General features: G+C 38.2%; 1 protein-coding gene across 1 annotated transcript in view; it reads right to left on the bottom strand.

Moving 5' to 3' along the window:
* cyth1a (cytohesin 1a) overlaps window positions 1-7779 on the bottom strand; it is a 66136-nt gene extending 58357 nt beyond the window's left edge. The window contains exon 1 of the mRNA XM_051100805.1: window positions 7627-7779. Within this exon, the coding sequence (XP_050956762.1) occupies window positions 7627-7645 (19 nt within the window). The 5' untranslated portion in view covers window positions 7646-7779. The remainder of the gene's footprint in view (window positions 1-7626) is intronic.
* Between the last annotated feature and the right edge of the window lie 12156 nt (window positions 7780-19935).

The raw sequence follows: 19935 nt of genomic DNA, 5'->3' as shown, positions 1-19935 counted from the left end.
TTCCATAAAAAAGTAACTAAGTAATGTAATTAGTTATTTTTTTAGGGAGTAACACAATATTGTGATGCATTACTTTTAAAGGTAACTTTCCCCAACACTTAATTAATCAATTTATATCACTATGACAATGGTATTTAGCTGTTTTACCTTGTATTTTTAGTGACATACAGTACAGTGCAGGCTATCTTGTCACTCCACATCACTTCGTGAAATTTCATCCGTCACACAAATGCAAAGATACATTGTTATTTTGTTTCTCCCTTTTTGGAATATTCCACATGTGAGTGGTTATCATTCTCAAAATTCAAGTTTGTCTATACTGAACTTCCCAGTAAAGTTACAAAGTTTCAAATTCCTTTTACATAACTAAGTTGCTGTAGAAATGTCCATGCTTTCCATAATGTTTAGGCTTTTATACAGTTACGATTAGCCATGATTAGACAATAAATTGTTTTAATTATTTTATATTTATATACATTTTGCATGAGCATGGGAACTTTGAATGAAGATTTATGTTGGAATCTGTGCAAATATACTTGTAGGTTGTTAAAAAAAAGTTTCTTGGACTAGAATATCATATGCAATAAAGTTGAGTATGCATAGAGTTACCAGACAGCAGAGCTCTGAATATCACTATTTCATTCATAATTCACATTGAAAAATACAAACACGCCATGCACATTTACATCCTATCCTACCAAGTCATGACATTCATAATCAAAACATTAATATCTACACAGTAATGTTCCCACCCTTTACTTTTAGTTTTCTGAAATGCTGATGAAATGCAAAACAGGAGACTTAAATTATGCTACAATGTCGCCCCTTAAAGGCCATCAAGTGTAATGACATGAAAACCACTGCTGAGAGTAATTCACTGGTTAGGGAATGTATTTTAAATCTATTACCTTTTTACTAATGTCTTAAAAACTAGTGTAACCAACTAGCAGTTAGCCAAGAGGTAATCAGTCTTATTTTTTGGATTCAACTTAGACTAATGTACATTTTTATGTAACTGAATTAAAAAAAAATACAAATAAAAATTATGACCAGTCTTGTAGAAAAAATAGCTGACTAACTTTTAAGACTAGTCTTAACCTTTTATGCAAGGTTTTATTTTTTATGCAAGGTTTCCATTTTTTTGCCAGTTTATTTTTTTAAACTGGCAACACTAATCTCTGTTGGCTAGAATTTTAACCATTGATTATTATAACCTAATAATGCTGGAAAAGCCAATATGCTGTATGATAACATGTTTATAATTCATTCATACTAAAAAATTAAATTAAATCGAGCAGTCTCGATTTTCTACTTCATTAAATTAATTTAGACTATAATCCAGCATCCTGTTTTCTACTTTAATTTAAATTCAGAAACTGTACTGGAATTTGAAAAGCATTCTGAATTTATGGCACATAAACTGGTAGGAAAAGTAGAAGCTAGCAGAATGTTTCTCTCCAAAGGAAGAGCTGTGCTCTGCAGTGCTAAAGCACCTCCTACGCAGCCTCCTGTCCTCCTCACCCCACAGATCTGTCAACATAGAGAGAGAACAGCTCAAACTGCACACAATCTTACATTCAGCCATGAAATCAAATTTTAATTCTAGATTTTTCACTTTCATATTTTCATAAACAAGCAGCAAGTATGTATTTCTGAGGTGCAGACTCTCTAATATCTGAGCTCACCTGATCTCATCTCGTGAGTTCAGAAACATCACTGCACAGACATAACAGAAAATTATAATAACACAGGTTTAGAGCAACATGAATTCTAACATGAATGCTAACAGAATTTTCATTTTTTATATGAAGTGTGTAAGGACAATGTTCACTTGCTTATATTTATTTTAGTTGGTATTAAACATCTAAAGATTCTGACAGGATTAAATTATAAATGTAGTCTGTTAAATGTGGCGTGGAGTCTTCACGCATGTGTTGTTGCGTTGAACTAAAGTGCTGTTTGTGTGGGAGGAAGAGAGCTCTTGGGTGGCCAGAACTTCACGCTTTCGGCCCACAGCAGTTCAAATACCTACAAAAACAGCTCATAAACTCTCACTCATGCTGGTTTAGGTGTTACATCTTACATCAGAACTGGACCTGAAGCTCAAATATCTTCTGGTTCCCTGTGCATTCAAGAGAAGAGCTGATCTACAGTCTGTGTCAACACCGAGAGATGATCTGAGACTGTGACCTCTAGTTTTGAGTTACAACACTGACCTCACAACAGACGTTACCTGACCAGACAAAAACACGCTGGGTCAGTGACGCGATATGCTGATATAATCATCTGTTCCTCACCAGTCTGCTTCATACGTTTACTTATGTTTCTAATGTTTTTACCTTACACTAATCCCAGATAGCACATGTATGTTTGCAAGATGTCTCTTAAAGATCACTTGACCTGGAAAGCATCTGCTGTGTATTAACATCTGACAGACGTCTGTAAGATGTCAGTTTTACATACATTCTAAATCATAAACATCTTAAAGACATCTAATAGACGTCTATTTGACATCTGATAGGAAACGTCCTTTAGACGTATTGCAGATGATTAAACACTCTAAAAAAAAAACGTATTGCAGATGTAAATGCAGATGTCAAATAGACCTCTCCGTGAAGTATGTGTGCTATCAGGGAATGAATCTCATCAAACAGGTTTGGTGTTTTGAGTGTTTATGAAACAACACAAATCCCTGATAGCACACATACATCTTGGAGACGTCTATTTGACCACGTATTTTTTAGTGTTTGTTCATCTACAATACGTCTATAGGACATTTCCTATCAGATGTCACATAGATGTCTATTAGATGCTTTTAAGATGTTTATGATTTAGGATGTGTGTAAACCTGACATCTTACAGACACTTTGTACACAGCTGATGCTTTCCAGATCAAGCGATCTTTAACAGACATCTTGCAGACATATGTGTGCTATTTGGGATATGACTTGTAAATAACATTTGTATGCCACAAATTAAATTAATAAATCTCATTCTTCAGTTGCAGGTCACAAAATGCCTCAAGTTTGAAACATACAAACTACATTTAGGTTTAGTGAGTTCAGGACATTCGAAACATTGAAGGTACTGGACAAAACTGTTTATATTCATAGACAAGTCACTGGGTTAATTTTAATTTGATTTGTACATTTCCTGAAGAAAAGTGAACTTTCTTATTCAAAATTCATTGTCACAATGCTAGGGATTGTGGGTGGGTGTCCAAATGTTTATATGTGGTTGCTGTGGTCTCATTCAGTGTAAAGGCCCACTCACACCAAGAACGATAATGATAACTATAAATACAATAACTATATTTGCGTCTACACCAGTGAATGATAACTTTCTGTTTTTGTTGCATTTACATGACAACCAGTAGATGTCCTCAGCACGCACGTTTCTAGCGCATCTAAATAGTGAACCTACCGTAAACTATCTGATCTCCAACGTAGTGTAATACAAACAATACATACTCTTTTCTGCTGCGACTTCAAAAGAGGGAAGACAATGTTGTCCAAACTAGCGCTGAATTCCTGAGGTAATTTTTTGTTTTATGTTTCCCTGTCGCCTGCAATTTTAAACGCGCAAGCACTTTACATCTGAATAAAGTCTGATTAGCTGTCAGTGTTTTATCAATCGTTCTGAAAGTGATCCCAACATTCTTCTGTATTCTTCTGTATCGTTATCGATGTAGTCTTGGTGTGCACTTTGCTATTCTCGTAAATTTGAAATGATTTTTAGAATGTTACCTTGATAGTTATAGTTATCGTTCTTGGTGTGAACGGGGCTTAAATCTACTGGATTTTTTCAAGAGTTTTCCATAGTTTTATCATACTAACAATATTCTCTCAGTGAACTATCAATCAAACTAACTGCAGTTAACCATGTGATTTCCACGAAGAGGCTACATCAGATGGCATCCTGTAAAAAGGCACTTGCTGCCGCTTTTCTATTTTGGGATGCATTCTGCTCTCAGCAAACTGAACAATGAATAATTGAGACGAGTCTTTCCATCACTATGAACATCATAACACAGCACACACTATCCTGAAGAAGAGCATTTTGAAGCTTGCCAGTCTCGTCAAGATCAACACACTCCACAATGTCGCAAAGTGGGCTAATGTCTTTATTGTTGATTTGTGTGAATTTTCATTCAAATGTTACAGAACGCAAAGTAAATTGTATGATTGTATAGGCATCCTATTTTCTTCAGCAAAGTTGCACTGAGGAAATTTTACATTGTTTACTTTTTTTTTTCTAGGGCTACAACGATTGAGTCGAAATTCCAGTTGCACAAATGTTTGCACAGTGCACAGTATATATATATATATATATATATAAAATAATAAATTGTCAATTCTATACTAAAATTTCAATATCATCCTTAACACAATAAAACCACACTGATATATACTGTGATAATGGTTAACTATTTAATAAAGGTAGCTTTTAACTGAAAAAAAGAAGTGTGCTTATGCTTATATATTGAATGTAAATGCATAGTGTACTTCAAATTTAAAAAGTATATTTAAAAAAAAAACTGTACATGGGTAGATGACCTTTTTTAAGAAGAAATGCATAAATTTATGTAGTGTGAAGCCTGATCTTTAAGAAAATATATAAGGGTCCCTACAACGCTGTAACTTTGTCAATTCTTTCATTGTTATTTTAAACATTTTTACTGAACTGTACCATAAATTTGTCCTATGGTGTGACATAACAAAAAATAAATAAATTAATGAATAAATAAATAAATAAATAAATACAAAAAACCCTTAATAATATATAAATAGCAGTGGAGAGATTTATCTTTATTGTTAGACACTTATTTTCACATAGTGGTATTTATTTAATATGAAATTATAATTAACATCATTTTTCTCCCATGACTTGGACAATTTCAAGACAAACTTTGACAACAAGACAAACCGTGCTGTCATCCGTTCAAAACTGCTGAAAAAAATTAAACCATTTTAGATTAATGATATTTATATCTCACCTACTGCAATACTCAACTGTTTTTTAAAGATATTTTGAGATAAAAACAAATGTGGTTCTTATATGTGTGTCACACCACAGGACATTACATCACACTTAATGACAGAAATTGTAGTTATTAAAGTACTTCTACTTTATTTTGAACGTGTCAAAGGAGACAGAGTTTAATTTCTTAAACGTTTTTTAAGCAAAACAAAACAATTTTCATCAACAAAATTCAGTCTCTTAGTCAATCAGTATGTTACTAAAACTATTCTAGCCCCCCTGCTGCATGTGTGGCACAGCTAAATATGATTGATATTCAAACTATATTCATTATTAAAAAAAATTTTTTTAAACTATATGACTACTCTTTTAAAGGCATTATTTTGATTCTGTTTACTTTCTGCATTGTTCTCTTATGATCTCCTCCCTTCTGGTGAATCCCTGTTAATTTTCTGTCTATATTTCCATGTCCTCTCTCTTCCACTAATTTCTCTACCTCAATTATTTCTGTTTCAAAAACAAAGTATCACATTTTATAATTATTTTCATGACACTTTCTAATAGTACAACTTTTCTCCAAAAACATCAGAAAATAGTTCAATTAATGTAATTATTGCATTTAAGAACACTGACAATGATCAAAAATGAATAAAAAGGAGTTTTTAATTATTTAAAAAGTTTCTTAAAGAGATCTTGTCCTCTGGTGTGACATCTTTGTCCTGTGGTGTGACAGTGCAGGTGTCACACATTATATGTCACACTAAAGGACGTTTCAGCCTTTTGTGTCCATTAATAACTCTGCTAATTCCAAGCTAACCTGTCATTAGCAGTTAGCAAGACACATTTGCATACCTTTCCGTGATTATGTAGTTTAACATACAGTTTTTATTTTAAAAATATAATTTAGGGGTGTCACACCAAAGGACAACAAAATGTAACACTTTTGTAGTGGTTCCAAAAAAGTTAAATATTTGAACAATTCTGAGACAAAAGTTGACCATGTGCACATGTCATGGGCATGACTGGGGGCTTCAGTTACATGATCATGAAGGCGGTCCTTCAACTAATTAGAGTTTACTCTGGAATTGGTTGAATATGGTGTCACACAACAGGACATGGTTTTCAGAGACAAAATTGATCAAGTTCCTACGCTTTCAAAAATATATGGATGAAAAAATGATTGTCATTTACTAAAATAAACACTTGTACAATTATGCCGGAGGTATTTATTAACATTTTTATGCTTTTGTTTTTAAATAATAAAAGTTTTAATTAATTTATTGAACATGCTTGAGACAGTCACACCATAGGACAATTTTGAGATTTGGTTCAAAAATGTACAAAATCTAACAATACTGCAATAATACTACTTTCATAACAACAGGTATATGTAGGACAAATAAATGTTTAACCATTTACTGCATTTTAAATAACAACAATATTAATTATACTCATTTTTATCTTATGAAAGGAAGAGTGAAAATGCCATGTCACGTCAACAACCCACATACAGATATTATGAAATAAAAGGCCTTACGTGTACAATTCACTTATGAGAGTACACTTTCTTGACTGTTTCTTAAACTCCACTTCCAGGACCACAATTTTTAAATAATTTACTCACCTCCTTGTCATCCAAGATGTTCATGTCTTTCTGTCTTCAGTAAATTATGGTTTTTGAGGAAAGCATTTCAGGATTTTTCTCCATATAATGGACTTGATTACCATATAATGGACTTTTTACAAACAAAAAGGTACAACAATGTCGGACGATTCTGAAGTTGTAGGAGAAAATAAGATGGAGTTTATACTTTTTTTTTTTTAATTTTTCAAAAAAAATGACCGATCGCTTCTTTCTCCGCTAGGATCGTTTAGAGCCCTTTGAAGCTGCATTTAAACTGCATTTTGGAAGTTCAAAATCGGGGCACCATATCAGTCCATTATATGGAGAAAAATCCTGAAATGTTTTCCTCAAAAAACATAATTTCTTCACGACTGAAGAAAGAAAGACATGAACATCTTGGATGACAAGGGGGTTAGTACATTATATGTGAATCTTTGTTTTGGAAGTGGACTTCTCCTTTAAGTACTTAAGTAAAAATCCACTTTGCAATAATGTAAAATTAAAAGCTTTACTTATTGTAAAGTACTTGAAAGTAATTGTAACTATATGTGTGATTTGATATTACATTGTAACTTATTATATTTTAATATACTAAATTTCAACTTCATTACAATCTGTAAGTTCAATATATATTAAATATATTTAAATATATAACATATATAAATAATAAATAACAATTAAATAACAAATGTTCACCTACATATAAATCTACATCGTTCTACCTTACATCTTTGATGTTTAATGTTCTAATATAAGGTAGCACGGGCTTGAAGCTCTTCAATAATTCAGAATCCGCGGTACGTCTAAAGGACCTGTTTGAGACCAGCCCAAAACTTAAAACATCCGAATCCTCGGAGATATCAAAGGTGTTTTCCATGCAAACAATACATGTGAGATCAACATCAAAGCACTGCAAAACGATTCCAGAAACACGCAGAATGTACTGTATTTCCTCCATGCTGTAAATCACAGCCCTGCACGTGCGATGCCATTTTTAGCAGATACTGAAGCTCATGTCCTACCGTAGCTTTCCTCATCCATCTCCAGTGAACTGACACTGACGCAGGAGCAGTGAAGGTGTGTCTCAGAGCGGCTGTCAACAGTAACATCGAGGGATCCACCTGCTGTCGTCTGCCCAGCCCATGCAGTCTGTGGCCGGCGGAAGAGCCCCGGACGCGTCTCTCTCTCTCTCTCTCTCTCTCTCTCTCTCTCTCTCTCTCTCTCTCTCTCTCTCTCTCTCTCTCTCTCTCTCTCTCTCTCTCTCTCTCTGCCGCAGCTCTGCTGCTCAGACGCACTCCTCCTCGACACATATGATGATGTCACTCAGGGCACGTGTGGGGAGACCGGTGTTGCAGCACTAGTCTGTCATACTTTGTTGAACATCTGGTGGTGGTGGAATCAACATTAAAGGGATAGTTCACCCAAAAATGAACAATTTTTTACTCACCTTCAAATTGTTTCGAACCTGCATGAGGGTCATTTCTGGGATTTGGTAATATTTAAATTTCAATTAAGTGTTAAAAGCTGTTTAACATACTTTGGTATGGCCAGAGCTGGGTAGATTACTTATAAATTGTAATCCGTTACTGATTTAAAAAAAAAAAAAAAAAAAAAAAAGTAACGTAATCATTACACGTTTTATGTAATATAATCAGATTACTTTTAGATTACTTTTGACCTTACTTGTTTATTACATTGATTTATTACATTGATTTAATCTTGTACCACACACACACACACACACACACACATATTTTTACAACATAAAGTGCATTAAACATTATATTATGTCAAGGTTTCCCAGACTGGGTTTGTGAAGGAACTGCAGGGGGTTTGTGAGTTTAATGAAAAGCTAGTAATTTTAAAGGGGTCATCGGATGCAAAGTTCACTTTTACATGTTGTTTGAACATTAATGTGTGTTGGCAGTATATGTACACATCTATCCTATAATGATAAAAATCCATGCAGTGGTTTTTAATTAATCCGTAAAAATAATATCCCCTTTTTCAAATCGAGCCATTCTCAGATCACACAAGCAGAGGCCGCTCCCACGATAGTTGATTGACATGAGCGTTTTACCTCGGATCAGCTGTAACAGTCCGACCTCCGTTGTTTTGATGCCAGAGCAGGGATGTAAGTTAGACAAGAATATCTCTGATTGGGCGATTGAGGTTGTGTTGCTGGATGTAATAATGAACATAGTGGTCCTAGAATTTTTAACCAAAGTATATTATAGACTTTTCATTAAGACCCTAAGGAATAATATCAACTTGTGGAAAATGGGCATCCGATGACCCCTTTAACATAAAACAAATAATTTTAAAATGAATCCAAATAAAACACTTACTGAAAAAAATAAATATTTTATTTGTTTACCTGCATGCCATGTGACCACAACCCAACGTCAGAGAACCGTGAACATGCAAATGTGACACTTCATTATTAAAATATTTATTTTAAAATATCCCCTGAGCTCGCTCTTCCTGGATCTCTCGCCCTGGCTGGTTCTGGCCTGCATGCCTCGCTGTTTTAATGCACCACACATTAGTTGAAATACATACACGCCTATTAAAATGTTTAATATAAAATACATGTATTTATATAAAGGAAAGTTAAAAAAGACACATACACAGGGTAAGTGTGCCATGTGGGTGGACCAGGTCCCAGGCCTGAGATGCCTACACGTCTACCTGAAACATCTACAAATCTACACATTTAAAAAATATAAATAAATAAATAACTGACATATAAGGTGTGCGAGGCATCTAGGTAGTGGCCAGGGATGGCTGGTGTTTTGGGGGGATGGTTGGGGGGCTTTGGGCCCTTTTGCCCCACAACATCTTTTCCCGGCACTCCTGATGAAATGTGTCAGGCACCAAGTATGTTGTAGCCACGGAGGGATCAGAGGCAACCCTAATAATTATTGACTTTATTATTATTGTCTCCAATGGTTTCTCATTATATATATATATATATATATATATATATATATATTCATTATTAATCTGTTAGATACTATTTGATTTGTATGCTCCCCCCTATACACACACAGATATACGCATACACACAGGATCACAGACGCATGAATATATACACACGAATTATCTGAATGGACTTGTAATGTTAGTATATATGTTTGTTTGTCCAACTGAATCTATATATCTGGAACATTTAAATATTGTCACATTCTTTACTTATTATTATTTGTTTTTCTTTGTTTTGTTATATGTGTTATATGTCTAAAGGGTTCTGTATTTGTTACATGTAAACATTGTCACATTCACTACTTGCATAATAATAATAAATAATAATAATAATAAAATATCAGGAGTACTTCAAATAAAAACATATTAGGTGAAAGAGGATCAGATGAGAAAAAGTTGAATTTGGTAACACTTTACAATAAGGTTCATTAGTTAACATTAGTTAACTACATTAGAATGAATAATGAACAATACTTCTACACCATTTACTAATCTTAGTTAATGTGAATTTCAGCATTTACTCCGCCTCCTGCTCCGCCCTGGAGGGCTTCTTCTCCGCCCTGGAGGGCTCCTGCACCTCCTGCTCCGCCCTGGAGGGCTCCTGTGCCTCCTGCTCCACCTCCGGCTCCGCCCTGGAGGGCTTCTGCCCTGCCGGTTCTGCCTCAGTCTCCCGGCCCTCCCACGGCTCCCCAGGACTGTTTTTCGGTTGGAGCTTCTGGAAGCCGCTCCTTGGGGGGGGGGGCTATGTTACGAATCTGGTCGGTGTTCAGCGGACCGCTCACCACCAGATGTCGCTCTCACCTTATCCTCGTACACAGACTGTTATACTACATCCCCGACTACATTCCCCATCATGCAGCGCGCTGATTTGGTCTACACCTGCGACCAATCAGTGGCGCTATAAAAGCCCCGGTCTCTCCCCTTACAAGCCACGGAGTATTGTTGTTGTGATTTCCAGTGTTAGCGTTCCTAGTTTCCCTCGTTCCCGTGTTTTGTTCTCTCGCCTGGTCATCTTGTTTTCGACTGTCTCGCCGCCTGCCTTTTTGGACTATCGCTCGTTATAAGGACTATTCGCTCGTTATAAGGACTATTCGCTCGTCTCACCTCTGACACACCTGTTTGCTGTTGTCTTGACCCTGCCTGTTTTCGACCATGTATCTGTCTCGTCCCTTAAATAAAAGCTCTCAAATGGATCCACTCGCCTCTCGCCTCTCACTCAACGTTACAGAATACTCCGTCACCCAAGGATCCAGCAGCTTCACCCCCGGACATTCAACAAGTATGGACTCAGATCGCATTCTCCTTAGAATCAGACAAGGAGCACGTACACTTGAACAATACATCAGTGAATTTCTGGCTATAGCAAACTATTCTACCCTCCCGGACTTTATCATTATTGAGATTTTCTGCGATGGCGTTAATGAGCCTTTAAAGGCGAGGTTGAGATGCGAGGGTCCGCACTCATCTCTGGCTGCTTTCATGGACTTTGCATTGATGTGTATGGGCTCATCGTTTACTTTGGGTGTCGGGGAGGAGCAACGCGACATCGCGGTAACGCCGGCCGTGCAACCCGCCTGTGTAATGGCGGCTACAACAGACCCCGTTCGCAAAATGGCGGCCGCGCCGGAGCGCGTTCACACCGTGGTGGCGACAGCGGAGCCCGTGCACCGAATGGGGGCAACAGCGGTGCCCGTTCACAAGATGGCGGCCGCGCCGGTGCGCGCTCACAAAATGGCGGCGACGGAGGAGCCCGTTCACAAAATGGCGGCGAAAACGGAGCTCTGTCACGTCACAGCTGCTATACCAGAGCCATGTAAAGTCACATCTGCGTTTCCTGAGTCAAGCCAAGTTGCAGCTGCATTTCCTGAGTCAAATCAAGTTTCCGAGTCAAGTCAAGTTGCAGCTGTGTTTCTCGAGTCAAGTCAAGTTTCCGAGTCCAGTCAAGTTGCAGCTGTGTTTTCTGAGTCAAGTCAGATTTCCAAGTCAAGTCAAGTTGCAGCTGTGTTTCCTGAGTCAAGTCAAGTTTCCAAGTCAAGTCAAGCTACGGTCGTCGTTCCTGTGTCAAGTCAGGTTAAAGCTGTGTTTCCAGTGTCAAGTCAAGTCAGAGCTATCGCTCCTATCTCAAGTCAAGTTACAGCCGTCTTTCCTGAGCCAAGTACTGTCAAGATGGCCGTCATGCCAGAGCCTGCTCACAAGATGGCCGCTGTCTCCAAGCCATGCCACAAGATGGCCGCCATCCCAGAACTCTCGGCCAGCACTCGGACGCCGCCTGTGGTCATGATGGCCCACGTGCTGGATTCACCCCTAATGGCTGTATGGGCAGCCAAAATGGCGCTCCTTCACGTCGTGCCTGCGACCCCAGGGTCAAGTCAAGCTCCAGGGTCAAGTCAAGCTTCCAAGTCCGGTCAAGCTTCCAAGTCCGGTCAAGCAACAGAGTCAAGTCAAGCAACAGAGTCAAGTCAAGCCAAAGCTGTCCTTCTCCACGAGTCAAGCCAGGACATACCTGTGCCTCACGAGTCAAGCCAAGTCACAGGTGTGCCCCACTAGTCAAGCCAAGTCACAGCTGTTCCCCACGAGTCAAGTCACGTTACAGCTGTTGTTCCTGAGTCAAGCCATGTTGTTCCTGAGTCAAGTCACGTTACAGCTGATTTCCATGAACCAAGCCAAGTTACAGCTGGTCATCACAAACCAAGTCAAGTTACTGCTGATCTCCATGAGCCAAGTCAATTCACTACTGATCTTCACAAGCCAGGACAAGTCACCGCTGGTCTTCACGTGTCAGATCAAGTCACTGCTGATCTCCATGAGCCAAGTCAAGTCACCGCTGATCTCCATGAGTCAAATCAGGTCACTACTGATCTTCACGAGCCAGGCCAAGCCACAACCGATCTTCACGAATCAAGTTAAGTCACAGCCAATCTCCACGAACCAAGTCAAACCACAGCTGATCTTCATGAGCCAAGTGAAGTTATTGCTGCTGTTCCAGAGCCAAGTCACGTCTTGTCTGACCTTCCAGAGTCCCGTCCCGTCACGTCTCGTCTATCTGTCCAGAGCCTCACCATGTCTCGTCTGACCGCCCAGAGTCAAGTCACGTCTCGTCTGACCGCCCAGAGCCTTGTCACGTCTCGTCTGACCGCCCAGAGCCTTGTCACATCATGTCTGCCAGTGTGATGGCGATCACCATTCTCAGTATGTGGGCCGCACACTACACTCCAAAGGTCACGTCTGTTCACAAGTCCGCTCCGGAGGTCACGTCTGTTCACAAGTCTGCTCCGGAGGTCACGTCTGTTCACAAGTCCGCCCCGGAGGTCACGTCTGTTCACAAGTCCGCTCCGGAGGTCACGTCTGTTCACAAGTCCGCTCCGGAGGTCACGTCTGTTCACAAGTCTGCTCCGGAGGTCACGTCTGTTCTGTTCACAAGTCCGCCCGGAGGTCACGTCTGTTCACAAGTCCGCTCCGGAGGTCACGTCTGTTCACAAGTCCGCCCCGGAGGTCACGTCTGTTCACAAGTCTGCTCCTGAGATCACGTCTGTTCACAAGTCCGCTCCTGAGATCACGTCTGTTCTCAAGCCCGCTCCAGTGCTCCCGCCTGTCCTCAAGCCCGCTCCAGTGCTCCCGCCTGATCACAAGCCTGCTCCAGAGCTCTCTTCGGTCCGCTCCCCAGGACTGTTTTTCGGTTGGAGCGTCTGGAAGCCGCTCCTTGGGGGGGGGGCTGTGTTACGAATCTGGTCGGTGTTCAGCGGACCGCTCACCACCAGATGTCGCTCTCACCTTATCCTCGCACACAGACTGTTATACTACATCCCAGACTACATTCCCCATCATGCAGCGCGCTGATTTGGTCTACACCTGCGACCAATCAGTGGCGCTATAAAAGCCCCGGTTTCTCCCCTTACATGCCACGGAGTATTGTTGTTGTGATTTCCAGTGTTAGCGTTCCTAGTTTCCCTCGTTCCCGTGTTTTGTTCTCTCGCCTGGTCATCTCGTTTTCGACTGTCTCGCTGCCTGCCTTTTTGGACTATCGCTCGTTATAAGGACTATTCGCTCGTCTCACCTCTGACACACCTGTTTGCTGTTGTCTTGACCCTGCCTGTTTTCGACCATGTATCTGTCTCGTCCCTTAAATAAAAGCTCGCAAATGGATCCGCTCGCCTCTCGCCTCCTCGCAAATGGATCCGCTCGCCTCTCGCCTCTCACTCAACGTTACAGTTGAAATACTTCTTACACCTGAAATGATTTTTGTAAATCCAGCGGGCAAATGCTGTATCATATGGAAGCCCATTTCCACCACTGAATAAAAAATAAAAAAGGTAATTGCGACTTCTTCTTCTTCTATCTAACAATTCTGACTTTTTTCTTGCAATTTCGAGTTTACATCTCGCAAGTCAGATTTTTTTCAGAAATGTGTCATATAAACTCGCAATTCTGACTTTTTTCTCAGAACTGTGAGATATAAACACACAGTTGCGAGTTATAAAGTCAGAATTGTAGGATATAAACTCACAATTGCGAGTTTGACACAGAGATCATTTATTAGCCAGGTGGTGATGGAAACCCGTTTCCGGCATTGGATAAAAAATTTAAAAAAGTTTATTGCAACTTGTTATTGTCACGGGCGTCGTATGCGGAAATGAGGAAAACAGTTATCTCACAATTCTGAATTTTTTTCCTTAGAAATTTTTTTCTAGAAATTGTGAGCTATAAAGTCCAGTGCTGATAAAGACTGATATGTTCACAGAATTGCAAGTTTATATTTCATAACTCACAATTCTGACGTAATAACTTGCAATTGCAAGTCCATATCATGCAACTGCAACTTTATTTCTCAGAATTGCAAGTTTATATTTCACAATTTTGACTTTATAACTCGCAATTGTGAGTTTATATCATGTAATTCTGAGAAAAAAAGTCTTTGTTGAGACTAATTGAGTAATTGTTACTCAATTTTTTTTTTTATTCAATAGCGGAAACAGGCTTCCATAGTATCACCACCTGGCTAATAACTGATCCCTGTGTGAATGTCCACAAAACTGGAAGACTTTCTGAGTGTATATAAGTGGTAGGTAATGAATTATTGCTTTTGTGTAAATAATATGTAATCATGTAATCCATAAAGAAGTAACTGTAGTCTGATTACAAGTATTTTAAAATATAACAGACTTTAATTACAAGTACTTAATATGTGACCCTGGATCACAAAACCAGTCGTAAGGGTCATTTTTTCAAAATTGAGCTTTATACATCACATGATAGCTGAATAAATAATGATGTATAGTTTGTTAGGATAGGACAATATTTGGCTGAGATGCAACTATTTAAAAATCAGGAATCTGAGGGTGCAAAAAAATCTAAATATTGAGAAAATCACCTTTAAAGTTCTTCAAATAATGTTCATAACAATGCATAATACTAATCAAAAATTAGGTTTTCATGCATTTACAGTAAGAATTTTACAAAATATCTTAATGGAACATGATCTTTACTTAATTTCCTAATGATTTTTGGCATAAAAGAAAAATCAATAATTTTGACCCATACAATGTATTTTTGGCTATTGCTACATATAAACCCCAGCGACTTAAGACTGGTTTTGTGGTCCAGGGTCACATATTTGGAATCTGATTACATAATCCAGATTACATGTAATCAGTTACTACCCAGCTCTGGGTATGGGCATTATAATTCATTATAATGGACATTATAAATTATTCCATTTAAATAATTTTATTTCTATCTTACACCAAGCATTTTGTCATGAAGTACTTCACTCGCTTTGTGCTTTTCAGAGATTCAAGCATATCAAGCAGTTAATGGGTAAATGATTTCATAGAATGACGTCCTACCATCGTAAAAGTGCTCCACACAGCTCCAGGGGGTTAATAAAGGCCTCCTGAAGTGAGTCGATGCATTTGTGTAAGAAAAATATCCTTATTTAAAACTTTACAAACCATAATCTGTAGTTTCTGCTAACTGTGGTACGCATTCACCAGAGTGTAGATTATGAAGGACCACAGGCATAAATTACGGGGGGACGGGGGACAGGACACCCCCATCTGAGGGTTGTCCCCCCTAAAAATATCATTACAAGCAACTCTGTGTATTGTAAATAATATAATAGACATATACTTAAAATAATTTTGTAAGTAGTAAAACACAAGCAAAAAAGCATTTTAAGATCAGAAATGTTTTGAGTCCCCCCTCCCTTTCCTCAGAGTGGTTTGGTCCACTGCCTGCTTTCCCCTTTTACCAATAGGTTGTTTGCAATCACGTGATTCTGAGGACGCGCGAAATGCAGATGGAGGGCAGGAAGTGATTTTTCTCTATAGGAATCAGTAGCAGAATCTCAAAATGACTACGTTTTCAGTTGTTTATGGAAATCGGTCAAACCGAGAAATTTTGTTTCATATCGTGTATGAACATCTGCTGTTCATAAGGAGGAAAAGGCAAGAAATTGACTGAAAAAAAACAGGGAAAAGTGGCTTGTAAACCTGCCTCTGCGGTCAAGAGGAGAGTCAGATAATGCTTGCATGTGCGAATGGTTAAAAAAAAGATATAATATAAAGAAATATATAAATAGTGTCTATTTATATATTTCTTTATATTATTATATCTTTATAGTGAGAATTCACACAGTGAGAATTCACTCAATGCTAAATGCCACACGTAGATACAATGCAAATAAGATATATTTACAGTTGATTACAATTGAACCTTGTGAGATTGCGTGAGTGACAGCTTTTTAGTGACTATATGAATGCTCGCTTTCTAGACTATAATCAATTCAGAATTTGAAAAAAAAGTTAATTTTTGCGCTATTTGCTCGCTTTCTATGATCAGTTTGGAATTTGAATAAAAGTTTTGCTTTACGTGCTGCTAACAGGACCAATGGTCAAAAACCCTGTACAGCAGTAGTTTCAGGAGTAACATATATAAATGTAGGAATCACTTTCGAAAGAGTTTGTTTGCTATCAGGCTTAGTTGCGTAGCTTATTTCCACCGCCTCAATGATAGGCAACATGAGGCAGCTATTTCAATTTAGTTGAAAAATCACTCCTCTTCATAACATAAGGATCACATCCAACATATGTTGTGATTTTGTATTTATACTTTTCTCCATCTCATCCGTTCTGCTTTTTCAGTCACTCCTGAAAGTTCGCTGCATGTGCAGGGTTTTGTGGCTATTAGTCCTGTTAGCATCACGTAAAGCGAAACTTTTATTTAAATTCCGAACTGATTATAGAAAGCGAGCAAATAGCACCATATGGTCACTAAAAAGCTGTCACTCACTTCAATTTATTGCAATCTCACAATCTTCTGTTATAATCAATGACGCTCTCGAAACTACAAATATAATATCTTACATTGTGTCTACGTGTGGCGTTTAGCATTAGGTGAATTCTCACTGTCTCACCCTGTATATAATTATATATTTCTTTATTAATATCTTAACATATTATTATATCTTTTCTTAGCCATTTGCACACACAAGCATTATCCGACTCTCCTCCTGACCACAGACGGAGGTTTACAAGCCACTTTTCCCTACGCTTTTAAGTCAATTTCTTGCCTTTCCGCCCTTATGAACAGCAAATTTTCATACATGATAAAAGTTATTTTGTGGTTTCTCGGTTTGACCGATTTGAGCATCCATAAACAACGCAAAACATAGGCATTTTTGAGTTTCTGCTAGTGATTCCTATGGAGAAATATCACTTCCTGCCCTCCAGCTGCATTTCACGCCACAGCAATGACGTCATGTGCAAACAACCTATACACAACACACAGGAGTCTGGTGGGAGGGAGAGAGCAAAGTTCTTCAGTTTTGTGTAAGTAACTTAGGCTGTTAAGGCTATTTTTTTTTTTTTTTCACTTTAGAAGTGATTCTTTCTCTTTAATACAGATGATGCTGGATCATCAATAAATTAGTAATGACAAAAAATTATGATATCCAATGTAATTTTCTATGAGCGATTATAAGGTTACCAAGCTTAGCTTGTTTAATACCATAGCTTGTTACCCACTACAACTAACATTACAACCCATTCTCATCAATTTGCGTATAAATAACAAGGCTTTACACTTTCCATTTGCATGTAATACATACGCCAAATTCCAATTTCGCGTGCATATGATACGCCAATCCTTCCCATTAACTTCTGTGGAGCTGATGCGTACAAATACCACGTAGCATCTTCGTGACGTCACCAGCGAGGCTCGGTTTGCCCAGTTCACCTTCAAACAGGTAAGTAAGGGCAATAATCCTTTCTTTTGTAATGAGATCATTATTTTAATTATTTCGGTGCTTCTGCGTCTCCTTACATGGGGTCATGTGTTAAAATGGAAGCGTATGCGTTCAAGTTAGTTAGTAGAACAGTCGGCTGCTGCGTTAGCACAGCTGCTAACATTAGCCTACCATTTACATTAGCCTAAGCTAACTTCTAAAACCGTTTTAATCATATTCACGTGGCTGATGACAGCTTTACAAATCAACCAACCCAGTATCGCGTGATAAGCGTGATCATGTAAAAGTCTGCACATTTACCATATTTTTACCATAGTAACTGTTGCCTGACCATATTATGTGTAGCCAATGCACAACAACCACAACGTTTACCATGGTTTTACCTCAGTAACCATAGTTTTTCTGTGCTATTTATAGTTAAAGCTCAACAGCCACAAGGTTTACCATGGTTTTACCTCAGTAACCATAGTTTTTCTGTGCTATTTATAGTTAAAGCTCAACAGCCACAACGTTTACCATAGTTTTACCACTGTAACTGTAGTTTTACTGTGGTATTTGTAGTTAAAGCACAACAACCACAACATTTACCATGGTTTTAACACTGTAACCATAGTTTTACTGTGGTATTTGTAGTTAAAGCACAACAACCACAATGTTTACCATGGTTTTACCACTGTAAGCATAGTTTTACTGTGGTATATGTAGTTAAAGCACAATAACCACAACGCTTACCATGGTTTTACCACTGTAAATGTAGTTTTAACTGTGATTTTTACGGTATACTATTTGTAAAGCACAGTAACAAAAATGCTTGCCACACCTTTTTTTTTTTTTTTTTTTTTTTTTTTTTTCCTCCTCTCTGTGGTCCATCATGATATTTTTATAATCTCATAATTTTGACCAATTCTGTCAGAAAGCTGCTAGAATTAACAGGGAACTTGAACTCAAAACTCCCAGTGCTGATCTTGAAGAAGCTACACCAACAGACGATAACATTCTGTCTACTGTTATACATGCTGCACTTACAGTATGTTGTTGTCTGCCATTGTTGTTGTCAATGTTTTTGTTGTTCATCATGTGATCAGATCTCTTTCTTCCTGTCTTGCAGTTATTCTTCATCAGCTCTCCACAATATCAGCCCTTCCAAAAGCTTCCACCTCACTTTCTCTCGTGTGGCTCTCAGTACTTTACTGCTGACTTCCAGTTTTTGCATGTTTACTTATTATCTTTTTTAATTTCTCCTCTACAGTCAACACTTACTCCCATCACTAACTTGTCACGTGACAAATCAAACTTCAGTTAATTTGGCCAAATCAGATCACTTGAAGCTGTTCACACCAAGAGCAAGAACTATAATGATAACTATTTTAACCATTTATTTTTCATACTAACATACAATAACATTCTGTTTATTATAAGCGTGTGCTGCAGTTATGTTGTCTGCATTTACATGCTCAGGCTATTTACAGTCTGGTGAATTTTGACTGGCTGTCAATGTTTTTATTTTTCATCATCTAGAAAAATTTGTTCTGAAAGAGATTCCAACCATTGTGTTTCTCTGTGTCATTTCATGTTAAATAGCTGCAGTGTGGACCTCCTTGGTGTGAAGAGGCCTTTAAACTGCTTGCAACAAAATCGTCAGCAGGTAATCATATTTAAAGAATTCATATTAGCTTGCTATTAAAGAATATTTTTTTTTAATGCTGCTTTTCTCTCATTCTGTTGACCTTACACACAAAATTCTGTCTATTTCTCTTCATCTAATTCTTTTACTCTCTCACTCATTTACACAGTCTTTTGTGCTCTGTTGTAAGGTAGAAACTGAGAGTTCACATGATGGCCTTTTCTCAGACTCTGAATCTGATGTGTACAGATGAACTCAGGAGCCTGCTGGAGTTGCCAGGGAACTTAAGCTTGAAGTATATAATTATAACTGCTTCTTTTATGTTTAAACAACAATAATAAATATAGCTGCGAGCAGCGATGACGGGCCCTCGCTGCCAGCGCATCCGCAACCCTGGTGCCATCAGAAAAAGGTGCCCAGCGGACACATGCATTGACAGTAACCCTGTACCAGTTTGGATTGAAGGGTTACAGCAGTCAA

Source organism: Labeo rohita, chromosome 3 (genome assembly GCF_022985175.1).
Source record: "Labeo rohita strain BAU-BD-2019 chromosome 3, IGBB_LRoh.1.0, whole genome shotgun sequence".
NCBI classification, from domain to species: Eukaryota; Metazoa; Chordata; class Actinopteri; order Cypriniformes; family Cyprinidae; genus Labeo; species Labeo rohita.
The sequence above is the reverse complement of the archived record's forward strand: the minus strand, read 5'-3'. Positions and strand labels throughout refer to the sequence as shown.